This window comes from Mobula hypostoma, chromosome 4 (genome assembly GCF_963921235.1).
Source record: "Mobula hypostoma chromosome 4, sMobHyp1.1, whole genome shotgun sequence".
Classification (NCBI taxonomy): domain Eukaryota; kingdom Metazoa; phylum Chordata; class Chondrichthyes; order Myliobatiformes; family Myliobatidae; genus Mobula; species Mobula hypostoma.
The window spans coordinates 39853478-39879502 of NC_086100.1; the positions used below are offsets into that span (position 1 = coordinate 39853478).

Genomic DNA, 26025 nt, shown 5'->3' on the forward strand with positions numbered 1-26025 from the left:
ATACTCACGGCAGCGACACCAACCGCAGCAAAAGGGCAGGGCAGCTCTATTTCGAGCGGTCACATTCTGCTAATCACCCTCAGCATGTGCAGGATTGGAACAGATCAAACTGCAACTCATCAATAAGAGATAATCAAATCTTTTTGTAATGAAGTACTTTGAAACACCCATCATACCCTTTGCTGCAGTCAAAGGACAGCAGTGACTACATCATGTCCATTTAGGAGAGTGCCAACCGCATCATTCAGAGAAATCAGCATCCTGGAGGCTTTGGTGTTACTGCTTCATATTTTTTTACCTTAATGCTGGATAAAAGATATGGTCAGCCTAATTATGCTGCATGGAAAGAGATTACACCAAAAGTCATCGGGAAGTGGCAAGGAGAGGGAGAGCACAAGAATCGGATGAGGCCAGGGCCACACGACTCCAGGATCAAAGAGTCCGGATGAGAAGAGGCATCCTGGACAAGCTCTTCTGTATTTCCAAGAAAAACTTCAGAACTTGGGCAAAACACTTGAAGAATATAACTTGCTGACACCAAGAAATGATACAATTACTCAAAGTGCTGGCAACCTGGAATTATTGCGTGAATTGCAATACAACAGAGACGAACAGCAGGAATTTGTTTCACAGAAGGAGCCCCTATTGAATAATGAGCAAAGAGAAGTATATGAATGTGTGTATGACTGCTTGGAAAGGAAAAGGAATCTCTCTTCAATGATTTTCACTGATGCACCAAGAGGAACGGGCAAGACATTTATCATCAACTTGATCCTCGCTAAAGTTAGGGGAGATGGAGGTGTTGCTATTGCTGTAGCATCATCCAGCATTGCAGCAACATTGATGCCTGGTGGTGGGACAGCGCATTCAAGATTCAATATACCCCTCAAAGTCAATGACGATGCCCTTTGTAACATTGATAGAAACACCAATACTGCAAATTTACTCTGAAATGCAAGGCTTATTGTCTGGGATGAGTGCCCCATGATTAGCAGGGAGAGCTTCAAAGCTGTGGACTGGACTCTTCAAAGCTGTGGACTGGACTCCTCGTGATGTATGTGGCAAGAATGAGGCCTTCGGGGGTATTTTAACCGTTTGCTGTGGCGATTTCTGTCAGCTTCTAGCAGTTGTGAAATGAGGGATGTGGAGAAATCATGCATAAAAAAATCCTACTTATGGAGAAGCTTCATCAAGTTTCAATTGAAGAGAAACTTGAGATTGAGTAAGGGAGAAGGACAATATTCTGAGTTATTATTGGATGTTGGAGAAGACAAGATTGAGAAAAATGAAAACGATGAAATCGAATTACCTGAAGATATGATTCTGCCAGCAAAAACTATGGAAGAATGTACTGATTTTATCTATCCGACATTAGACAATCCTGCAGAACTGTTCTAGAGGAATTCTATCTTGGATTCTGTCAATGAAATGATGTGAAAAATAAACTTCACGTGCATTAGACACTTCTCTGGAATCATGAAAGAATACTGTTCCTTCAATGCTGTAAGTGAAAGAGCTAACGCCACTCATTTTCCTACATAATTCCTTGATTCAGTCGAACTCTCTAGATTGCCACCACATAAACTGGAATTGAAGAGGGGATCTCCTATCATTTCAATAAGGAATTTGGATCCACCAAGGCTTTGCAATGGAACGCAAATGATGGCGGAAGAACTGCACGACAATCTCATCGTAGCAAAGATAAACATTGGTACGTTCAAAAATGGCATTGTCATGATCCCAAGAATTACTCAGTTTATCAGAAGGGGAAGATGTCCCTCTTCAGCAGAGCCAGTTCCCGATACAGTCATGCTTTGCTATGACTATACATAAGGCACAAGGCCAAACCATGGAGAATGTGTTGATTTTTCTGGAGAAACCAGTATTCCTGCATGGGCAGCCGTATGTGGCTTTAAGCCAGGGAAAAAGAAATGAAAACATTAGAGTATTCTTGAAGGGTGGCAGATCAACCAGATATGTTGTCATCAAAAATGTCCTTTGTTAAACGAGAAGGAGTTATATTTGTCTTGCTATGCATCTTTCTTCTTTAATAAACTGAGTTTTTCTTCTTTAAATTCCAAAGCAAAACGATAGCAATAGCAGTCAGGGAAATTCAATGTTCATTCTGGTCACATCAGACTGCACTACGTTTCTCTCAAAGGGTGCCCCAACAGGTCACCCCGTTGTCTAGTAAAACACTAAGTAACTACAGTTCAATAAGTACTTGCAGATGTTACTTTTATGTACTACTTTTTTATATTTAGGATAACAATGAACTCAGACAAGTAGGAAGGCTATTAACCAGACTAAAATCCAGCTGCAGAAACATTATTTGATATTCATGATCCCAGGTTACAATACAGAGAATTATCAATCATTATAATCTTAAAAAGCACTGAGATCAGAAAATGTGGTCTCTTATAGTGAATGCTGACTAATACATAAATTTACAATGCAAATGTAACGCTTGGTTCAGCTAACAGCTTAATCTAGGGGAGAACAGCTCTTGGCCCGGCCAAACTTAAGAAATCTTGTTTGGGTGGATGCTGTGCGGTGTCCCCTGTTACAAACAGTACACAATATACGATTAAACAACTGAGCTTTATAATTCTTAATTTGACTATATGGTTAGTAAAGAAACAAAAAAAAGGGCCCATTCTCATGAAACAGTCTAATGTGCAACATTGGAGCTCACTGATAAGGCCGTTCGTCCACCATCGACCTCCTCCGAGCGTCACTGACCTTCGGACTCTCGCTCCAAGTCCACTCCGTCTGGCGGCCTACCAACCCCCTCCAATTGCATCTTCTCTCCTCATCTCTCCCCAGCAAAAGACCGTGAAATCCCTGCTCCCAGACCCACAAGAAAAAACAACATCCCTCTCATTGGATAACCCCACATTCCAAAGCCCCGTTACCTCTAGTCATAACCCAAACATTGCTACTACAGAGAAACCACTACATTAGCAGTGAAACCTTACAACGCATTACACTCTCCCCACCAAATTTAGTCATGTCCTCATGACGTTGAGATAATTCACCAACCCTTCCTGCAAAACATAAAGTCCAACCCAGGTGTAAAAGGCAGTGATATAGCTCCCCAACATGGTAGGGGTCACCCTCTGTTCCCCTGGTGCTACGTAGCCCAGCTTATCCGGTGGTCTCCTAATTCTCTGAGACCTCTGTATCCCCTGTCATGTGTGACACCAAGCAGAGGTACCGGGCGGATGATGCTAATAAGAGAGATAAGAAAGACAATGGAGAAACATTCAAAATGCTAATAAGAGAGAAGAGAGGGATTAACGGGAAAGAGACACAATTCAGATATTGACAGACCGGTTGCTTTGAACCTGAACTGTTTGAAGTTTGATGGATAGGTAATACCCCAGTAGGGGGCTAAAAGGAGCAGGTTTGCTAAGGCACGGGACACACCACGAGACCCTGGAAAGAGCAGTGTGCCCCCACAAGTTGGGAGGAGTTTGGAGGACCGGTTCGCAGGAACCGACCAGAGGCTCACAGGGTGTAAAGGTATGATCGGTGGGAACCTGGGGTGTGTGTCTGCCCTTGCCTGGGTGCCGGGTTCACCGCAGAAGAACGATTGTATCCGGAACGGAGGGGTCACATTTGGTGACCACAGCGGAATTAGAAGACATCAAAAGGTCTGCCTGAAACCAACTGCGAAGACATCAAAAGGTCTGCCTGAAACCAACTGCGAAGACATCAAAAGGTCTGCCTGAAACCAAATTGCATCTCTCTCTCTCTCTCTCTCTCTCTCTCTCCCCAACGGTACAACAACAATGATTACTGCGAACTGCACTAAACTGAACTGAACTCTGCTTCACTTAAGACTGATCATTTTACCCCTAGACTGCGATAGAGCTTGGTTGATTCCTATTACCCTAGTTCTGTGTATATATGTGTATTATCATTGCTAACCTGTTACATGTATATCCTTACGATTAGTGTACTGTATTACTTACTTCTTTAATAAAACTTTATTAGTTCCTAGTAATTCAGACTCCAACGAGCGTTCCATTTCTGCTGGTTTGGCAACCCAGTTACGGGGTACGTAACATAAGTGGGGGCTCGTCCGGGATTTTGAACACCAAAATTGGGACTGGGTAAATTGATTGGGTTAAAATTCCCGAAAGAAAGTAAGGGCAAACAGCAGAAATGGAGATTGAGGAATTTCTAAAGGCGCCAACCTTGGAGGCATTAGAGGATGCCAGGAAATCAGAATTGGCGACTGTTGCAAAATGGTTGAATCTTTTTAAGGGGAAGCCGACAATGAGGAGAGCGGAGATGCACAGAGCTATCATTGAGCATTATGTATCTAAAGGTGTGTTTCCCCACGGGGAGCTGGAGGTGGTGTCCATGAGCAAACCTGGTGGAGAAGCAGTGCAGCTGCAGATGGAAAAATTAAGACTCGAGCACGAGTTCCGAGTCAAGCAACTAGAACGAGAAGAGAAAGAGAAGGAAAGGGAGTTTGAGCTGGAGAAGTTAAGGATGACGTTAGAGAGGGGCCAAATGCCGAACCAAGGTGGAGGGTTCAGGGCAACCCAAGAGGTTAGGTTGGTTCCCCCATTTGAGGAGGCCGATGTTGATCGGTACTTTCTACATTTTGAAAAAGTCACTGCAAGTCAGGACTGGCCGAGGAATAAGTGGACTGTTTTGCTTCAGAGCGTGCTGAAAGGGAAGGCTCAACAAGCTTACTTGGCATTGTCAGCAGAAGATGCCCAGAGGTATGATGTGGTGAAAGAGGCTATACTCAGGATTTATGAGTTGGTCCCGGAGGCATACCGGCAGAGGTTCCGGAATGTGAGGAAGCAGTGGGGCCGCACGTATTTAGAGTTTGCCTGTGAGATGCAGATGTATTGTGAGCGTTGGTGCGCCTCGAAAGGGGTCAATGGGGATTATGACAAACTGCTACAGCTAATACTGATTGAGCAACTTAAAGGTTGTGTCCCTGAAGGTATGAGGCCCTATCTAGATGAGAAAGAGGCAGAAACCTTAGCCGCAACTGCTAACTTAGCGGATGAGTACGCGTTAACACACAAAGTTTACCCCGAGTAAGAGCTACCAGAAGGGTAGCTGAGAGGGCGGAGAAAGTCCGCCGGAAAAGCCAGAAAGCAAGTCAGGGACTAGTGAGAAGGATAAGGAAGACAGGAAGCAGTCTGGTAGGAAGTCTCCTGGGGTCGTATGCTATAATTGTGGGAAAGCCAGTCACATTGCGTCCAGGTGTTTTGCCCCAAAGAAGGAGACGGGGAAAGGAAAAACGACGACTCCGACTGGCTGTATTGAGCCGGCAAACAAACCACTAGGGGAGAAGAGGTCTGATAGAGTTCAGGAAGGGCGCGAGAAGTTTATTTCGGCCAGATTGGTGTCGGTGAAGGAGGGGTCAAACCCAGTTCCAGTACGGATCTGGAGAGATGCTGGGACTTGTCAGTCATTGATCTTAAGAAGGGTGTTAGACTTTAGTTCAGAGACTGAGACTGGGGAGGTCAGTGTGATAAAAGGCATTGGGAAAGGGACTGAAGCAGTACCTTTGCACCAGATACACCTAAAAAGCGACTTGGTCTCCGGACCGGTCACGATAGGGGTGAGGCCTGAATTACCGATGGAAGACGTGGAGGTCTTACTCGGTAACGACCTTGCAGGTGGAGATGTGTACCAGCAGTAAAGCTGACAAGCCAGCCTGCCAGGACTGAGGACCCGCCCATGGACTCACAGGTTTATCCCGTTTGCGCAGTAACTCGGCGCATGTCCAGAAAGGCTGCCGAAGCGAATGTAGATTTAGCTCAGATGTTTTTACCAGCCTTGTACCAGGAGGGGTTAGAAAGTGAGAAGAAGGAGCATAGTGGAGCGGAAGAAAGTGAGGTAGATTTATCATTAGCGAGGAAGGAACTTATACAGGCACAGGAACGAGACGAGGAGCTGATGGTTTTGACGGAGACAGCTCTCTCCAAAGCAGAATTAAAAAGGGAGCCAGTGGGCTATTATGTGAAGGAGGGAGTACTGATGAGGAAGTGGAGACCAAGTACTGTGCCCGCAGATGAGGAGTGGGGGGTGGTACACCAGGTGGTAGTGCCGAAAATTTATAGGGACGAGATTTTTAACCTGGCCCATAAGATACCCCTCGGTGGACATTTCGGGGTAAGGAAAACAGTCGATAGAATTATGAAAGAGTTTTACTGGCCGAACATGAGGAAGGATATTATTGAATATTGTAGATGGTGTCATTTATGTCAGGTGGTAGGAAAGCTGAACCAGGTCCTGCCTAAAGCGCCCCTTCGACCAATACCCACTTTCGGGGAAACTTATTCCCGAATAATTGTGGATTTTGTCGGTCCCCTGCCCAGAACTGCGGGTGGGTGAGAGTATGTGATGACTATGATGTGCGCCGCCACCAGCTTTCCGGAGGTGGTGCCCCTGGCAAGCGTCAAGGCTCCCGCAGTGGTAAAGGCGCTTGTGAAATTTTTCACTAGGTGGGGCTGCCCAGGGGAGTGTCTTCACATCTCACACATTCCGACGGATGTTGGATGAGATGGGAGCAAGGCAGATTTTGGCCTCTGCGTACCACCCAGAGTCCCAAGGGGCGTTGGAAAGATTCCATGCAACATTAAAGACCATGATTAAAATTTATTGTCAAGAGAACGCTAGGGACTGGGATGATGCCTTGCTTCTTCTGTTATTTGCTGTAAGGGACACGGTTCAGGAGTCACAGGGGTTCAGCCTGTTTGAGCTCGTCTTCGGTCATCGGCCCAGAGGACCCCTGACCTTACTGAAAGAGCAATGATCCAGTCCGGCAGTACAAGTCAATGTGATTGACTATGTTTTAAAATTTCGTGAGAGGCTTAAAAGGATCTGTGACCTTGCCAAAGAAAATCTACGACACTCCCAAACTAAAATGAAACAGTGGTATGATAGACGTGCCCACGAACAAGTGTTTCAAGTGGGCGATCGGGTCTTAGCTCTGTTTCCAGTGGTAACCAACCCCCTCCAGGCGAGATTCCACAGTCCGTACAAAGTGATTAAAAAGATAGACTCTTTGAATTATGTTATCAAAACGCCGGACAGGCGTAAGCCAACCCAATTAGTACACATTAAAATGTTAAAAGCTTACCACAATCAGAAAGCAGATCTAGCTGGTGTATCACGAATTAATGAGGCTGGGGTGCCAAATGATAAGGGGAAAACCCATCTTGAAAAGATAAATAGGTGCCGACCAGATTGGATAACTCTATTGTTTTGGCCAACTTTGCTGATAAGGTCTCTCACTTAACCCCTGAACAGAGCGAGCCGCTGATAAAGCTAATTAACCAGCATGCAGATGTATGTCCGGATGTCCCGAGGCGATGCAAGGGGACGGTACATGATGTTGTTGTCACATCAGATCAGCCTATTAAGCAACACCCCTATAGGATGAACTTGGCAAGCTAGTGAAGAAAGAAATTGAACACATGCTAGCCACAGGTATTATTAGGCCATCCAAACCGGAATGGGCGTCTCCCTGTGTGGTTGTCCTGAAAGTCGATGGGAGCATACGATTCTGTACAAATTACAGAAAGGTGAACACCATCACAAAAACAGATGCTTACCCCATCCCAAGGTTAGACGATTGCATCGATAAAGTGGGGAGAGCCAAGTACATCACAAAGATCGATTTGCTGAAAGGGTACTGGTGCGTTCCTTTAACCGACTGGGCTAGAGAAATCTCAGCATTTGTCACTTCATCCGGGTTATACGAGTATAATGTTTTACCTTTTGGCATGAAAAACGCCCCAGGGTTCTTCCAAAGGATGATTAATTCGGTGATAAAAAGGTTAAAGAACGCAGAAGCGTATATTGACGATTTAGTGGTCTGGAGTGACATGTGGGAGGAGCACATTGTGGCAGTAGAGGAACTGTTTAAATGGCTGTCTGAAGCCAACCTGACAGTGAACCTCTCGAAAAGTGATGTGGTAGGACAGGGGCAGCTGGCACCGATGCAGGCTAAGGTGCAGGCTATCTCTGAAGTTTCCATCCCGACGGACAAGAGAGCCCTGAGAAGGTTCTTGGGGATGGTGGGGTACTATCGGAAGTTTTGCAAAAACTTTGCGGATATTACCCTCCCTCTTACTAAGCTCTTGCCGAAGAATGCGAAGTTTCTGTGGAACGACCTTTGTCACAAGCCTTCGAGAGTCTGAAGGCGATTCTGTGTCACCACCCTGTATTGAATGCGCCTGACTTTTCAAAACCCTTCTCCCTAGCAACAGATGCTAGCGACAAAGCGGCCGGGGCGGTGCTGTTACAGACAGACAAAGAGGAGATTGACCACCCAGTGGCTTATTTTCCTAAGAAGTCTAATGTCTATCAGAGAAATTATTCCATTGTGGAGAAGGAATTACTGGCAATCATACTGGCATTACAACATCTTGAGGTTTATATTTGTCTGGCACGGAAACCACTGATAATTTACAGTGATCACAATCCATTAGTGTTTTTCGCCACAATGAAGGATAAAAACAAAGGCTTACTAAGTTGGAGCCTGGTCTTACAGGAATTTGATATTAAGATAAAACATATAAAAGGAACGGACAATGTGATTGCTGACTGTCTGTCAAGGTGTTAGAACTAAAGTTCTCTGTATTAGCAGAATAGCTGATGACTACCTGTATATTAGTGTGTATCTAATAATGTGCATTCATGCCCATAATTTTTACCCCGGTAAAAATCCTTTTAAGGGTGGGGGTATCATGTGTGATGCCAAGCAGGGGTACCGGACCGATGATGCTAATGAGAGAGATAAGAAAGACAATGGAGAAACATTCAAAATGCTAATAAGAGAGAAGAGAGGGATTAACGGGAAAGAAACACAAATCAGATATTAACAGACCGGTTGCTTTGAACCTGAACTGTTTGAGGTTTGATGGACAGGTGATACCCCAGCAGGGGGATAAAAGGAGCAGGTTTGCTAAGGCACGGGACACACCACGAGACCCTGGAAAGAGCAGTGTGCCCCCACAAGTTGGAAGGAGTTTGGAGGACAGGTTCGCGGGAACCGACCAGAGGCTGACAGGGTGTAAAGGTACGATCGGTGGGAACCTGGGGTGTGTGTCCGCCTTTGCCTGGGTGCCGGGTTCACCGTGGAAGAACGATCATATCCGGAACAGTGGGGTCACAGTCGGTGACCACAGTGGGATTAGAAGACATCAAAAGGTCTGCCTGAAACCAAACTACATCTTTCTCTCTCTCTCTCCCCAATGGTACGACAACAGCGATAACTGCGAACTGCACTAAACTGAACTGAACTCTGCTTCACTTAAGACTGATCATTTTACCCCTAGACTGTGATAGAGCTTGGTTGATTCCTATTACCTTAGTTCTGTGTGTATTATCATTGCTAACCTGTTACATGTATATCCTTACGATTAGTGTACAGTATTACTTATTTCTTTAATAACACTTTATTAGTTTCTAGTAATCCAGACCCCAACGAGCATTCCATTTCTGCTGGTTTGGCAACCCAGTTACGGGGTACGTAACACCCCTCACCTAACTCTTCAGGTTCAGACACTACTAGGGATACTTCTGGTTTAGCTGGCGAGGCCTCCCCCGACCTATCACTCGTGCCCACTGGCAACTCTGACCCCTTGGTCCCGTGGCCAAGCCCCACTTCATCCCTTGCAGGGTCCCACTGGAACCCAGCCTGTCCACAGATAGCCCCCCACTCCCACTTCACCTGACTCAGCGGGAGAAGGGCTGGAAGTCTCTTTCTCAATCAATAGGGAGTTAGCAAAAGGCAGCATATACCACACATCTTGGTAACCTCTCCTGCTATGGGCCCTGCAGTCACCCTGCGTTTCCGCAGAGTCCTCCTACTAGGTGTAGGCTCCAAGTCGGGCTCTGGGTCTACCTGCACCTCTTGTCCCAGGACAGCAGATGGTTCCGATGGAGAATCTTGGCAGTTCCATTCGCATCCTCTGGTTTCACCCGGAAAACTGGTAGGTTTGGCATCTGACTCTCCACCACATAGGGCTTAGCGCCCAACCGTCTGCCAACTTATGTTTCCCAGGTAGCCCCAAATTCCTTATGAGGACCTGGTATCCCAGCAGGAGATGGGAGAACTTCACCTTTTGATCGTATCCCCTCTTATTTCCTTGATTGTGCTTGGCAGCCGTGACCCCAGGCAATTCATAAGCCCTTTTCAGCTCTCTCCTCATGTCAGACATATACTTCAGATAAGTCTTTGGTGGTAAGTTGCCCTCGTCAGTCCCAAAACAAAGGTCAATGGGCAACCTTGCCTTGTGCCCAAACATCAGATAGTATGGCAAGTACCCGGTAGCTTCATTTTGGGTCCAGTTGTAACTGTGGACCAAATGTCCAATATGTTGACTCCACCTGCTCTTCTTGCTGATCTCCAAGGTCCCGAGCATGTTTAGCAAGGTCCAGTTAAACCTCTCTGGCTGGGGATCACCCTACGGGTGATAGGGCATGGTTTTCGACTACTCGACCTCAAGCATGCCCAGTAACTCATGGATGAGCCTACTCCCAAAATCCCGTCCCTGATCACTATGCATCTGCCGGGGAGGCCATAATAAATAAAATACTTCTCCCATAACACTTAGGACACTCTCTGGGCCTTGGTAGGAAAATCCTGTGCATATCTGGTGTAGTGGTTTCGACCACTGCCTAAATGATACCGATGCCCGGGTTGTCTCACTGAGCAGCTGCCACTTCCCCAGAACTCAATTCCGGCAGCTGATTTGTCTTCAGAGCAGTCAGGTTGCAGTAAACTTGGGGAATGGTGTCATCAGAAGCTCCCAATTGATCCACCACTCGATCTTGTCCCTCCTATCCTCTGCTTTCACGGTGATGGCAAACTGACACATGGCCTTCACCCCCGGGGCAGGAACGCTCTCCCACTCCTCGTCCCTCTCCAGTCCCTCGTGCACTCGTCAGGACAAAGCATCCACATCAATGTTCCTGCTCCCCGGCCAGTACTTCAGGCTGAAATCATAGGCCGACAACGCTGCCAACCACCGATGGCCTGTGGCATCCAGTTTCGCCGAGGTCAGGATATAAGTTAGGGGGTTATTGTCCGTTCTCACCTTAAACTTGGCCCCGTAGAGGTAGTCACTCAGCTTATACACCAACACTCATTTCAACGCCAGGAATTCCAACTTGTGCGTGGGATTGTTTTTCTCAGAGGGCAACAGACTCCAGCTGACAAATGCAACGGGTCTCAACCCAGTGTCCTGACCTTGATACAGGATGCCCCCTAAACCCTCTCGGCTGGCATCCGTGTGCAGTACATATGGTAATCGGGTGTCCGCAAAAGCCAGCAAAGGCGCCTGGGTCAGCAGCTCCTTCAGCAACTGAAAGGCCTCCTCACATTTTACATCCCACCTCAGTCCAAAGGGCTCTGACGGGCTAAGATACTCTCCACTCTCCTGTCCCCCTTCCCCCTCTCCCTTTCTTCCTCAATGTAGGGTAACCACACAGAAGCTGATTCAAAGGATGATTCACTTTCATGTAGCCTTTCATGAACCTCCGATAGTAACCACAGAACCCGAGGAACAAGCGCAGAGTGCTCACAATCTGGGGCCTTGGCCAGGTGGAAACCACCTCGATCTTAGCTGGGTCTGTAACTACCCCATCCGTGAGACTATGTGCCCAACATAGTTAACAGACGTTTGGCAGAACTGGCACTTGTCCAGGGGAAGTTTTAACCCTTCAGCTTTCAGGCAGCCCAGCACCTTCAGCAGCCTCGCTACATGTTCTTCCAAGGTGGATCCAAATACTGTGAGGTCATCCAGATACACTAATACCTCAAGCAAGTTCATATCCCCCACCGTCTTCTCCATGACTCGCTGGAAGGTTGCAGGAACTCCCAAGATGCCCCGGGGCATCCTTTTGAACTGGAAAAATCCCTGGGGACATATAAATGCCGTTTTCTCTTTGTCAGCCTCACTCATGGGGATCTGGTAATATCCACTTCTCAAGTCGAGCACACTGAACCTCTTCACACCACTCAGGCACCAGTGCGTCTTCAATCCTCGGGACCGCATACTGGTCAGGGATGGTGTGCCTGTTCAGAGTCCTTTAGTCCACACATATCAGTACCTTCCCATTCTTCTTTCAGGCCACTACTACAGGGAATGCATAGGGACTTTGGGACTCGGTGATGATCCCAGCTTCCTTCAACTTACACAAATGCTGCCAAACATCCTCCACCTCTGAAGGGGCCAGTCATTACAACTGCTCTCTAAACTGGGTATCCTTGGTCACCAAGAGAGTGTGACGCGTGCTCTTGGAATAACCTACATCAAACTTGTCAGTGGAAAAGACACCTTCCAGCTTCAACATCTTCTCTACCAGTCTCCTCTTCCAACCCGCAGGAACCAGAGAGTCCCCGAAGTTAAATGACTCAGTGGTCAACCTTCCCCACTTTTCCAATAGTTTCTCCCTGGCGTGTCTCACAGGAACACTAGGCATCACCGCCACTGGGAACAAATGTGCCAGAGCCATCCCCCGCTTGAGGATGACCTCCCTCTTCATTGTGTTCCTGACAATCACTGTCATCCTGCTCACCTGTACAACTGAGGGCTTCTGCAATTCGGGCCTCACCAATACCTCAGTAGGAAATCCCAACCCCCCCCTCGTGGTCTTCCGGAGCGTCAACTAAGAGGGCCTTGCCCTCAGGCACTCCGGGAAATATGGAGATCCCCATCACTCTCACTACTTCCCCAGGCTGTGCCACCATTGGCTTCAACTGAGTGAACTATATAGTCCCTCGTTTAAATTTGGTATCTGCCACGGACTTCCTCAAAAGCAGCCATTGGCTTCAACTGGTGAACTACATAGTCCCTCGTTTAAATTTGGTATCGGCCACGGACTTCCTCAAAAGCAGCTCGAAACCCTGGGTGCACGGATAATGTTCCCAGAAATCTCTCACCAGCCTGTTCCTTGCAGCCCCCATGAGCCTCCTCACAAGAGGGGTGTTAGTCCCCACCAGAATTGAAACGCTGCCCTTCTCAACAGGGTCCGGACAAACCAGCACTAATGTATCAAGAACCTCAGACACTCCCACATCGGCCTCCGAGAGCTCCCATTTCACTGACAAATAATCATTGTATGGATAATCACCAGCACTAAGCCCCCAGATCTCCAGTGCCCTGAATGGGGTCAATGGTAAATGCTTCAGATACCGGGTGTAAAACGAACCGTACAACAATGTGATCTGAGACCCAGTGTCGAGTATGGCTTTAGCAGAAATACCCTCTGTTTGTAGAGACACACTGGAGCACGGACCCACTGAGCCTTCAGGAATTGGGCCTTTTGCTTTTGGGGGTTTCCTGGTACATTGCTGGGAACGTGTTCCCTCACTGGGTCTCCTCTAAGCTTTCCCAACGACTCTCCCTGCTGAGGTACCCGGGGCCTCACTCTCCTTCTAGCGTGACACCTACTGCCAGCAGCCCTCCGCATTGTTCGTCCCCTTGGGGGATCCGCCCCCTCCATCAGCTCCATCATATGGGGGGGGGGGCTCAAACCCGCTGATAAAAGCCGACGTGTTTCCGTTCTCAACTCTGCTGCTATCTCCTCTACCGCTCCCCGGGGTAGGCTATCTGTGGTCACTTCACTGCAGGGGACCACTACTGAGGACTGTACCCTGCTGATGGAGTCCTCCCGCACCTCCGCCACGTTCTCCTCTTCCTGTACCTCTATGATCAGCTCAACAAAAGATGGGGGGGGTGGGGGGCGCGTCTTACTAGACTGTCGGAGACCCCACGCAATCCGGTCATGGGACTGGACGCTCCTGACTATCTGGTCCATTCTTAACTGATCCACCTCAGCCGTCTGACTGACCGCTCTGCACTGCAAGCGATTTAGCTGCCTCTCTAGCCGAAAAATAAAAGCAGAAAGCTTCTCCCCCTTCTCCTGACGCATGTTCTGAAACCCCACCATGAGCTCCATTGGGCTTCCAGTCGGACCAAACACATTGTCCAGTGCTTGCAAATAATCGACAGCTGTTGCTATGGGATACCTCAACCTGACGGCTCTCACATCGTCAGCAGCCCGCCCACTCAAACTCTCAACCAATCCCTGTTGCTTTACGTCTTCAGAGCATTGCCACTCATCTAGCAACTGAGCTCCACCCAAGCTTCATACTCCTCTTCCCCTTTAGGGGTGGGTGTTATTCCAGAGAATAAGCAGAGCCTACCATAGCTGGGACTTTGAACCAGGGCATTTTTCCATTTATTTACCAAAGAGGTAAGGACCGATACTAACTCAGAATTCTCACTCTTCACTGGGAGACGGGGACTAATTAGATATTCCAAATCTGACCACTCCTTCCCCTCACTCCTCAGAAACGACAGAACCCTGTTTTTGAAATCTCTGCCCCCAGCTACCACTACGTCAGCGCCCACCATTTTATCAAACCTCCGCCCACAATCGCAACTTTAACAATACTTAACAGGCGAATTAACAATTCATCCAGAGTACGAATATCTACCCCACAGGTTCAATGTTCAGGGTAATCACACAGCATCCAACAAAATCAATCCTGGACCAGCCCCCACAATTGTAACTCTCGGTTCGGCTAGCAGCTTAATCTAGGAGAAGATAGCCCTCGATCCAGCCAAACTTAAGAAGTCTTATTTGTGTGGAGGCTGCGCAATGTGTCCCCTGTTACAAATCAATACCACAAAATAACAAACAGTACACAATACGCAATTAAATGATTGAGCATTATAATTCTTAATTTGACTATATGGTTAGTAAAGAAACAAAAAAAAGGGCCCATTCTCATGAAACAGTCTAATGTGCAACGTTGGAGCTCACTGATAAAGCAGTTCGTCCACCATCGACCTCCTCCGAGCGTCATTGACCTTCGGACTCTCGCTCCAAGTCCACTCCATCTGTTGGTCAACCAACTTCTCTTCATTCGCGTCTTCTCTCCTCATCTCTCCCCAGTAAAAGACTGCGAAATCCCTGTTCCCAGACCCACTAGAACGAACGACATCCCTCTCATTGGAAAGCTCCCCCCTTTCCAAAGCCCCGTTATCTCTGGTCATAATCCAGACATTGCTGCTACAGAGAAACCATTACATTAGCAGTGAAACCTTACAGTGCGTTACACAAATATTAAGCGAGTTTATAATTGTCGTTATGTTTTGTTATTTTTATTTTAATTAAAAACACAGGTTAAGCATTTTTAGTTCCACTGATGTTTGCTAAATTGATTAGTGTAACGTCTAATTTTTAGTTGAGCTCATTTGCAGTTAAGAATCAATATCACATCATCTGACAGTCTAAGGTAGATTTTCATCCTCAGTGTAATTTGTAATGGCAAACATCTGCTTCCTATTATAGAACTCCACCTATTTCCATTTAATAACTTTTAACAAAATAAAAATCATGAAGGTTTCAAAGGAATGCAGTCTGCCTTGCCACATCACAATCCAGACAGTGAAAACAAAACCCTGCATATTTTAAATATGCTTTCTAAGAGCTAAGAGAGTTCACAAAGCTTCATCATTTCTGGAATATTAGACAGTAACTTATTTTATTTCACTAAATGCATATTTGCAGAGGCAAACTGCAGCTTCGTATTTACCATATAACCATAATTGCTGAGTTCAATGTTGTTGGATGACAGCAGTGACTGATGAGAGGAAAATGCTCAACTACATGGAAGGGTTATTGTCTGTATCTCACAATGGCTATAAACGGGATTAGCAGAAAAGCCACAGTGACAACGACTGGCTACACCCTGGATATTTTGCAGCCGCTGTACATAGTTCTCAGGCTTTTCTTAATCTGATCTTTCCATGTACAAATTTCACAATGATGGTTAAAACAAAATGATGGTAAAGAAATCTTTGACAGGCAGCTCAGCATGGAAGAGATCATCAGACTAGATTCTGCACAGTTGCTGGAAGTTGCTGTGAGCATATTTTCTACTGTGCATTGGAGTATATTCCTAAAACCACTAACAGCTGTTAGCAAGCTTATTGAGCTCACATAATCATTTTGTAAATCTTGAATTTGCTGGCAATTACACACATAATGGATGACAATTAGATGCATAACCGCCATCACCTCTCTGCAAAGTCCATCCTGTTGATTTTGTTTGCGACTCCGAGCTTGGCAGATTTAGGCTTTGGAATATTCATGATGGCATTGGGGTCTGTGATGGAGTGTACAGGCAGATCAAAAGGAAACGCTTTTGCACCCACAGGATGGTCTGTTGGTTGGTTCCCTAGCAGCCACTCCACTATTTCATATCCGCCACCCCCATATATTCAAAATGAAGTACCGTGTACTAAATGTCGGCTGAAAAACAGGAAACTTGATCAAGATGCTTTTGGTGGATTAAAATATCCAGTTCTGACCAATAAATTTAATGGTTCATTATTTGAGCAGTGAAAAAGGGAAATATAAGCATGTTAATTAAGCAGTCTCAATTTCTGGTGAGTCAGAAATTCTTTGTTAGAGTCATAGAGTCGCACAACACATAAAAAGGCTATTCAACCCACTCAGTCTATACTAACCACCAGGCACCCATTAACACAAATCCCATTTTATACCCCCTACGTACACAGCAGTTTTGCCCAGATTCTAGTACTCACCTACTTACAGGAGCAATTTACAGTGGAAAATGAACCAAACAACCAACATGTCTTGGAATCTGGGGGTGGGGTGGGGGAGAAGCAGAGCAGCTGAGAATGGTCATACAAAAAAATGTATGAATTCCACACAGACCATCAGAACCCTAGATTGAACCTGGGTCACTGGAATGAGAAGCAGCAGCTCTGCCGCAGTAACCTAATCGCTCAAGTACTATGACTCAGTTCACATTCACACTACCAATTTTCCACTGGGAAAAGGGCTATGCAAAGCATATTGTTGAGTATGAGCTTACTCTGAATAAGCCAATTCTGTAGCTGGCTTTTAAATGCCATTTCTACCATTGAGCGTAGAATGAACCATTGTTCCTGAAAATAAAAATTACAAGAAAGGACATAAACAGTCACTACTTTAACCATAAGCAGCTGCCGTTAGATTTCACAATTTACCCCGGTGAAATGTGTTGAAGTGATGGTGATATGAAGGGTAAACTCATGGGTTGACTTGTTCCAATCATTCCAGGAAGAAAGGTAGGATGATGTATCTGAGTTTCCTTAGCTTAGTCCCAGAAGTAATAAAATTAAACAAAATAGGGTTCATCTGAAAGTTCAAAGTTCAGTAATGGTGCCAAACGTGGAACAGTCTAAAAGTACGCAAGTTAAGATTTACAGGATGCAAACACACATATTCTCAACAAAACTAGAGGCCGCTTGGCTCATTGTGCAACCTATTCTTTCTCATTCATCTCCCTCGACCCTCCTGGCACCAGTGTGCACTGGGCTAAATACAGAGTGAACCTACCAGCGTATGTTAGGATGCGGAAGGGAATGGTGGGGTAACCCACACAGTCACCGAGAGAGGACACAGATACCACACAGTCAGCCGCTGAGGCTGTGAGGCGGTATCAGTGTGCTATCCAGTCGACTACTAAGTAATTACCTGATGAACTTTCAGGTCTAGATTTGAAATTCTGCATCTCTCTCCTCCCACCCCATCATTTACTCACAGCAGTTCAAAGTTATTCAAACTCTGGATAACTTCTGTATGATAATTAAAATGAAACATGTAAAATGTAATACCTCTCTTTTGTCTGTTATTGAAGCTGGAGTTCTCTTGTTGCTTGTTTAGTTCTGAACTAGATGTTTCACCCTTGTTGTCTTGTTGCTGTAAAGATGATTTCTTCATGTATCTGTGAGAAAGAAGTATGTAACTTACTGAAAGCTGAATATTGTAATGACTGTAATTAGGTTTAAATCTGGTCATTACAACTGAACTTGCAAGCTCATCTGGTATTCTGTTCTCCATTCTCTGGCCCTGTCATCCTGATACTTAGGAATCTGACCCCGCTGGGCCGACTCACCCATTCACTAGGAGAGGCTGCTTACATGATGAGGCTGAGATTCACAGGCACTAACCTGGTCAATTGCATTCGGTGCTTGCAATATGGCCTTCTCTACACTGGCAAGACCAAGACCAGGTGACTGTCTTGCAGTGCACCTACACACTGCAACGACCATCTTGAGCTGCTGGCTGAACATCACTTCAACAACCCCCCACCTTCCTACCCCCAGACCAATCTGTTTGTCTACAGCCTCCTCCACTGCTATGGTGAGGCTAAACACAACTGAGAAGAACAACAATGCATATTCCACTTCTGCCATCTGCAACACAACGGTATGAGCACCTGACACTTCTAGCCCTTGTCTTTACATTTACCCCTACCTACCTACTCCCATCTAAACTATATTTTTCACTTACCTATTTCCACCTATCAGCCTTTGTCCCAACATTTCACCTCCTCCCCCCACCCCTCCACCTAGCCCCATCTGCATATTACCCCCCCTTCACCCCCACCCCTATCTGGTTTCACCCATCACCTAAAAAGACCCTACCCCTTCTATATAATGGCCAACTTTCTAATAGACTGTCAGTTCCAATGCAGGATCTTGACCCAAAATGCCAACCAGCCCACAGCTGTTGTTTGATCTGCAAGATTCCTCCAGCAGTTTGTTATTTGATGCAGGTTCCAGCATCTGCAGTCACTTGTCTCTCTGCTTACATATAGATTTTCACCTGACTCCTATTGCAGTTCACTGTTTTATAGCAGGGGTCCTCAACCTTTTTTGCACCATGGACTGATTTAATATTGACAATGTTCTTGCGGACTGGCCAACGGGGGTTGGGGGGGGGGATTCAACTTCAACAGTGCATGACAGGGAATGAGGAAAGGTGCAGCTGACTCATATCATTTCATATCGCCCAATCATATCGTTTCCTCGCGGCCCGGTAGCACATGCTTTGCGGCCCGGTGGTTGGGGACCGCTGTATTAGAGGATACTTGGTAATTTGAGTGTTCGCTTCAGTAAATTGCATCTCACCACTCACTCGAAAACGTCTATAATTCTGTGAGGAATATAGCATCCTCAAAAATTTTGCTAGGAATTATAATATTCCTCAAGGCACAGAATGCAGATTTACATCCAACGTTTCATGGGTTCAAAATACATGGTTATTTTCAAGTGGAAAAGATTAGAGAACTCAAGGACAAATGAGAACCACATCTCTGTTCAAATAAATAAGGTTGGTCTTATATTTAAAACAGAAATGAGGAGGGATTTCTTTAGCCAGAGGGGAGTGAATTTGTGGAATTCATTGCCACAGACGACTGTGGCAATGAATTAAAAATACCCAAGAGATTGGGTACTTTTAAAGCAGAGGTTGATAGAATTCTTGATTAGTCAGCACATCAAGGATTACAGGGAGAAGGTCGAAAAATGCATTTAAGAGGGAATAGTAAATCAGCCATGATGGAATGGTGGGCAATGGGCCCCCAGATCCCAAGAACTTTCTACAGGGGTACAATTGAGGGCATCCTGACTGGCTGCATCACTGTCTGGTATGGGGACTGTACCTCCCTTAATCGCAGGACTCTGCAGAGAATGTTGCGGATGGCCCAGCGCATCTGTAGTTGTGAACTTCTCATGATTCAGGGCATTTACAAAGACAAGTGTGGAAAAAAAGGGGCCGAAGGATCACTGGGAACCCAAGTCACCCCAATCACAAACTGTTCTAGCTGCTACCATCTGGGAAACAGTACCACAGCATAAAAGCCAGGATCAACAGGCTCTGGGACAGCTTCTTCCACCAGGCCATCAGACTGATTAATTCATGCTGATTTGAGTGTATTTCTATGTTATATTGACTGTTGTATTTATTATAAATTACTATGATTGCACATTGCATATTTAGATGGAGACGTAACACAAAGATTTCTACTCCTCATGTATGTGAAGGGTGTAAGAAATAAAGTCAATTCAATTCAAAGATCCAGGAACAGCTTCTTCCCCTCTGCCATCTGATTTCTGAATGGACATTGAACCCATGAACACTACCTCACTACTTTTTAAAATTCCTGTTCTTGCACTACTTAATTTAACTATTTAATCTGTATATTTACTGTAATTTGTTATTTTCCTATTATTATGTATAGCATTGTACCGCTGTCAGAGACCACAAAAATCACGACATATGCCAGTAATATAAACCTGATTCTGATTTGAAAACAATTTAAGGTCAAGAGCAATACATAATATACAAATAGTTTGCATCTTACATCGAGTTGAGGTACAGGAAACCATCCACTTAATTGGATGAACAATATACTTTGAATCAGTAGGTAAAGCAGCATCTGTAGTGGATATTCATCATGTCTCTGCATCAGTAAGTCCTGAGCTAGAGTCCCCACATGAAATGTTGACCATTCCTTTGCCTTCACAGGTGCTGCTTTGCCCATGGAATTCCTCCAGCATTTTGATTTTACTCCAGGTTCCAGCACCTGCAGTGACTTGTGTGTATATATTCATTGGATGTTTAGCTTAGTGAGAAGATTAAATGAATTGCACTATGATAAAAAGGAAGGAACAGAAAGAGGTATACAACAAAGTAAGAAGCCGCCCACAATAGAGACAGCGATCTTCCAGTTGCCTCTCATTTTAATCTGTTATGGCATTATCTTTGACGCTGGTTTCATATGTTGTTTCAACTAAACTTCACACAAGCTTGAGGAGCAGGACTTCATCTCTGCTGTGCCACATAATCACTTCAGGCTCAACACCTCAGTTTCAGGTAATAAGCCAGTTTATTGCTTTCACTTCTAGTTCTTTTGTCCTCTATTCTTCTGGTACTTCAAATACCTTGCATGTCCACCAACTTGCAGCTCCTTGAAACACATTTAAGAACATAGAACATAGAACAGTACAGCACAGTACAGGCCCTTTGGCCCACAATGTTGTGCTGATCCTCAAACCCTGCCTCCCATATAAGCCCCCACCTTAGATTCCTCCATATACCTGTCTAGTAGTCTCTTAAACTTCACTAGTGTATCTGCCTCCACCACTGACTCAGGCAGTGCATTCCACGCACCAACCACTCTCTGAGTGAAAAACCTTCCTCTAATATCCCCCTTGAACTTCCCACCCCTTACCTTAAAGCCATGTCCTCTTGTATTGAGCAGTGGTGTCCTGGGGAAGTGGCGCTGGCTATCCACGCTATCTATTCCTCTTATTATCTTGTACACCTCTATCATGTCTCCTCTCATCCTCCTTCTCTCCAAAGAGTAAAGCCCTAGCTCCCTTAATCTCTGATCATAATGCATACTCTCTAAACCAGGCAGCATCCTGGTAAATCTCCTCTGTACCCTTTCCAATGCTTCCACATCCTTCCTATAGTGATGCCTATTTGTTCTGAACTATTCCTCTCACCCTCCTTCAGCAATTCTTCATTCAATCTCTCCATCTCTACCATTTGCAGACCATTCCTTCAGTTCTGTGCCCTCCTGCCCTTTCTCCCTTTAACTTAAACCTGCTTCTTTTCTAGTCTTTCTCAGTTTATAGATTCAAACACATGCCAGTTATCTCTTTAATTATAACAGAACAGACATTCCACGAAAGCTACTACAGTGGACCTAGAACCATAGTTATTTCTGCACCACTCCTTGGAAATCTCAACCATCCAGTGATCCAGCAATCATGCAGCTTTTCCCTTTTTTTTTGAACTAACAAATCAACTGTCAGTACCTCCAGTTGAACTGTCTTTTTGTGTGTTTCCCCCAGCTGGCAGTCTGTGGTTTTGTATTGCCATGTACTCCCATCCCTGCTCCTGCTCTATTCCAGCCCCTGTATAACTGAGTAATCCGTCTCTCATCTGCTCTCATTATTACCTGTTTTGCTGCCACCTGTGTCTCATTGTGCTCCACCTATCATCTGCCTCTCTGTTTACTGCTCAGCATATTTCACCTGTTTGTTGTCAGATTGTGTCAGTGAATTTTCCTGAGCCTTTCCAGCATTTGTATCTGTACTCTCTCTGCCTGTTTCCTGATTCTGGTTTTTGGATTTCTCTGGATGTTTTGATCTCTGCCTGAACTTTGACACTGACTTTGTTTGCACCTTGGGATTTGTTACTCAATTAATATCTGTGTGCACGGTACTGGGTCTGCGATTGGATCTTATTACTCAGTAATACAGGGGCCGGAGTGGAGCAGGAGCAGGGACAGGAGCACATGGCAATACAAAACCACAGACTGACAGCTAGGGGGAAACACACAAAAAGACAGTTCAACTGGAGGTACTGACATCAACACAACATTAATTAATCTCAGTAAGGTCATTGAATGAACTTTGTGATCTGAGTAAGAAAAAAAAAAATGTCTGTCAATCAATCTCATCCTTTAGCTCTGGGACACAGTTTAGGTTTTATTTTGCATTCCTGAAAAAGTACAGAGTTTAGTTTTATATTCATTTTAGCCTCAAATAATTGTTTTGAAATATAGAATATTAAATTTAATGAAGAAAATATGAGCAACAGACTCACATTCTTGCATGTAATTACTCTCAGGAAGCAGTGGGTGAGAATCTGAGGTAAGATCTACTTGTGTTTGCTGTTGACATTCATCCAATAAAGAATTGGACAATTGGCAATAAAAATAAATGAACATCATGTTTCCAAAAAGTACTTTTGTTGCTCAATTTCAAAATCAGATCAGTTTCTTGTTCAATAGGGTACCATTTTAAAGCCTACTGGACATGATTTTGGGGGCAATATATTGGAAAGGATTCAGATTAATGAAGAAAGTACTACAGCTCAAATTACCGTTGACACAAAGATAGATGGGCGAGCATGATGGGGAAGATACGAAATCCTGCAATGGGTCACATAGAGATTATATGAATGTGTTTGAAATTGCAAACGGAGCATGATGTGGGAAAATGAGAGGCATCAACCTTGAAATAAAGAAAAACTAAAAATGGAATGAGACCTCAATTGGAGTGGAGTAGGGTAGGGGGAGGCACTAATATATAAAGCACCAAAAAATTCTGCAGGAACAACAAGTAATCGACTTGTTGAATTTTACTCAAAGGATATGCATTATAAAAGTAGGAATGTTTTGGTCCAATTTGTCAGGGCTCCAGCAAGGTCACATTCAGTTGAGGTGCAGCATATAGTTCTGATTGTCTCCAAATTTGTGGAAGGATGTACTTGCATTGAAGACAGGTACAGAGAAGACTTACTGGTTTGAAAAAGATTTGATGAAAGGTTAGACGGGCTGGCCCTATCCTCACTGGAGTTTTGAAATAAAGGCGAGAGAGATGAGAAGGAACTCCTCTCAGAGGATCATGAATCTTTGTATTACTTACTCTAAGGAGCACTGCAGGTGGAGTCATTGAATGTGTTCACAGACTTTGACAGACATTTAAAGTCTAAGGGGTATGAGGAGAAAGTAAGAAAGTTACGTTGAAATCCTGATTGGATCATGCATGATCTTAGTAAGCGGTGAATACAATTCAAAGGACTGATTGATCCACATCTGTTTTATATCATCTGATATTCTTATGCAATATCAGTGATTAGGCGGATGTCAATCAGCTTTCAGCTTGTAATTAGGTGGAAATGTTTCTTTAGCTTTATTGTTCCTTTTGGTTCAAATTCAGAGATCAAAGTTCTCTGGTGCTTTGTTTTATAATTTAGCAGGCACATGGCGACGCCCAGAGAGCCAAGAGTGTTTTCGAACATTACACGAATAGAACAGGAATAAGTTCTGCTTTGACTGATATGACTTCAGCAGGAAGTCCAGAAGGTCTGCTTTCTGTCAGAACTAGGTTATGCAGTATGCTTAACGTAACCTTGTCTATCCCTAAAGAGATCATAAACTAATCCTCATGATAAGTAGTATTTAGTACAAGATTCTTTTGTAACAGAACATAGAAAAATACATCACAGTATAGGCCCTTCGGCCCACACAGTTGTACTGACCATTTAACCTACTCTTAGATCAATCTAACCCTTCCCTCTATTTTTCTTCCAGTTATGTCATCTTCAGGATACTACAAAATCTTTGAAAGTTCTATTTTAGTGTAGTCATAGAAACAGACTCTTTGGCCCATCTAGTCCATGCCAAGCCATTCAAACTATCCAGTCCTATCGACCTGCATCTGGACCAAACCCATCCATACCCTTACTATCCATGTACTGCATTTGGTCTCAGAATGGGACCTCTTCTATACCGGAAAACAAAATGCACTTTTGCAGTCACTTTGCAGCACATCTCTGTTCAGTAATTGTGTATTGAGCTTCTAAGTGCCTAATACTCTAATTCTCCATCCAGTCCCCTCTTTGAGTTTTCCATCTTTAGCAATTTACAATCTTCCAGAGTTCAGAATGGTTTTGAAAATGTGCATCTCAATTTCCAAAACAACTTAACTTTTAAATCACCAAATAACCAGCCTTTCAAATTTGTATTAGAACTGGTTAATTCTGATGAAATTTCATCAATCTGTAAAATTAGCGACAAACAATCTGCAGGAGAAACTCAGCAGGTCAAGTAACATCTGTAGGACAAAAGGAATTGTCAATGTTTTGGGTCAAAACCCTGCAACAGGACCGGGGTTTCTGTTCTGTTGTGTAACTCCAAACATAAAACTAATTGAAAGAAAAACAGAGCCAGGATTAACATGTACTAGTGTGGTTTTACCTTTTAGCAAGCCATGCCCTTACAATGCAGCGGCATTATGATGTATGCCAGTCATGTACTTTTACATATAACGCACTATAAATTATGTAAACAAAGAATGCATAATCAATCTATTTACAATATTACTCCGATATTACTGAAATATTAAATACACATCACTCCTTTCTGCTTAGTTACAAACTCCACTCAATACGGAATACATCTCAAATTACATAGTGCCTATAAAAAGTATACACCCCCTCCCCCCCCCCGGAAGTTTTAAAACAACTACTAGATAGACATGCACAGCATAGTAAATTTTAAGTTGTCCCATTCAGGCCTGAAGATTTAATTGCTGAAAAGAATTTCTTACTCTTGTGGAATAACGTCTTTCCTAACGGGGAGGGGGAGGTCACTCTGCTTGGTGGGTGAGACTTGTGGCTGTGAATCAATCTCAGGTCTGGAGCCTCTTCCATGGTGGTTGTAGGAGTTAACTCTGGGTCTGCAGGAAGTGGTTCTGGTAGCTCTGAACATCTTTCTCTGGATGTGTTGGCATCCCCTACAGTGCTTGGCAATCTGTTCGATCTGATCTATCCCAGGCCACCAGACAAAGCTCCGAGCCAATGCTTTCATTTTGACCATGCCTAGATAACTGGCATTGTAGCTTCTCCAACAGGTTAGCTCTCAGCTTGGCTGGTACAACAACTGTCCGTCCGCACACGAGGCAACCCCTGTCAGGGGCAAGTTCATCCTGGTGCTGGTAAAAATGGGGAAACTGAGATTTCTGCTGCACATTCCAGCCATTTTGTGATATCATGTAGACCTGAGACAATGTGAGGTCTTTTCTGCTTTCCCTTTGGGTCATCTCTGCCATAATAGGGAGACTTTCAATTTGCACTATGGAGAATACATCTAGAGGAGTGTCCTCTTTTGTTAATTTTTCAGATATGTCCTTTTTCAAGGGTAAACAGGACAATCCATCAGTGTATCCATGATTAGTTGTCCTCTTGAATTCGATCTTGTAGTGGTGTCCTCCAAGAAACAGAGCCCATCTCTGGGTTTGCACTGCTGTTAATGGAACCCCTTCTGTGGATTAAAGATGGACACTAGTGCTTGATGATCAGTAATAAGGATAAACTCTCTCCTGTACAAGTACTGGTGTAAATGTTTTACACCCCAAACCACACTCAAAGCTCTGTCAATATGTGCAGTGCATAATTTTTTTTCCTCTGCAACAGTAAGGGGCCATGATACAAAGGCTAAGTGTTATTCACTTCAATCACTCAACATGTGACATGACTGCACCTAAACCATAAGGTGAGGCATCACAGGAAAGCTTCACTGGATGATGTGGAACATATTGTTTGAGTATGGCATCTACTGTCACCATTTCCTTTACCTTATGGAAA

General features: G+C 44.7%; 1 protein-coding gene across 2 annotated transcripts in view; it reads right to left on the bottom strand.

Moving 5' to 3' along the window:
- mcf2l2 (MCF.2 cell line derived transforming sequence-like 2) overlaps positions 1-26025 on the bottom strand; it is a 338701-nt gene that overhangs the window by 59698 nt on the left and 252978 nt on the right. For both annotated transcript variants that reach the window (XM_063045673.1, XM_063045674.1), the window contains one exon: positions 17691-17800. In XM_063045673.1, coding sequence (XP_062901743.1) covers positions 17691-17800 — 110 coding nt within the window. The remainder of the gene's footprint in view (positions 1-17690; positions 17801-26025) is intronic.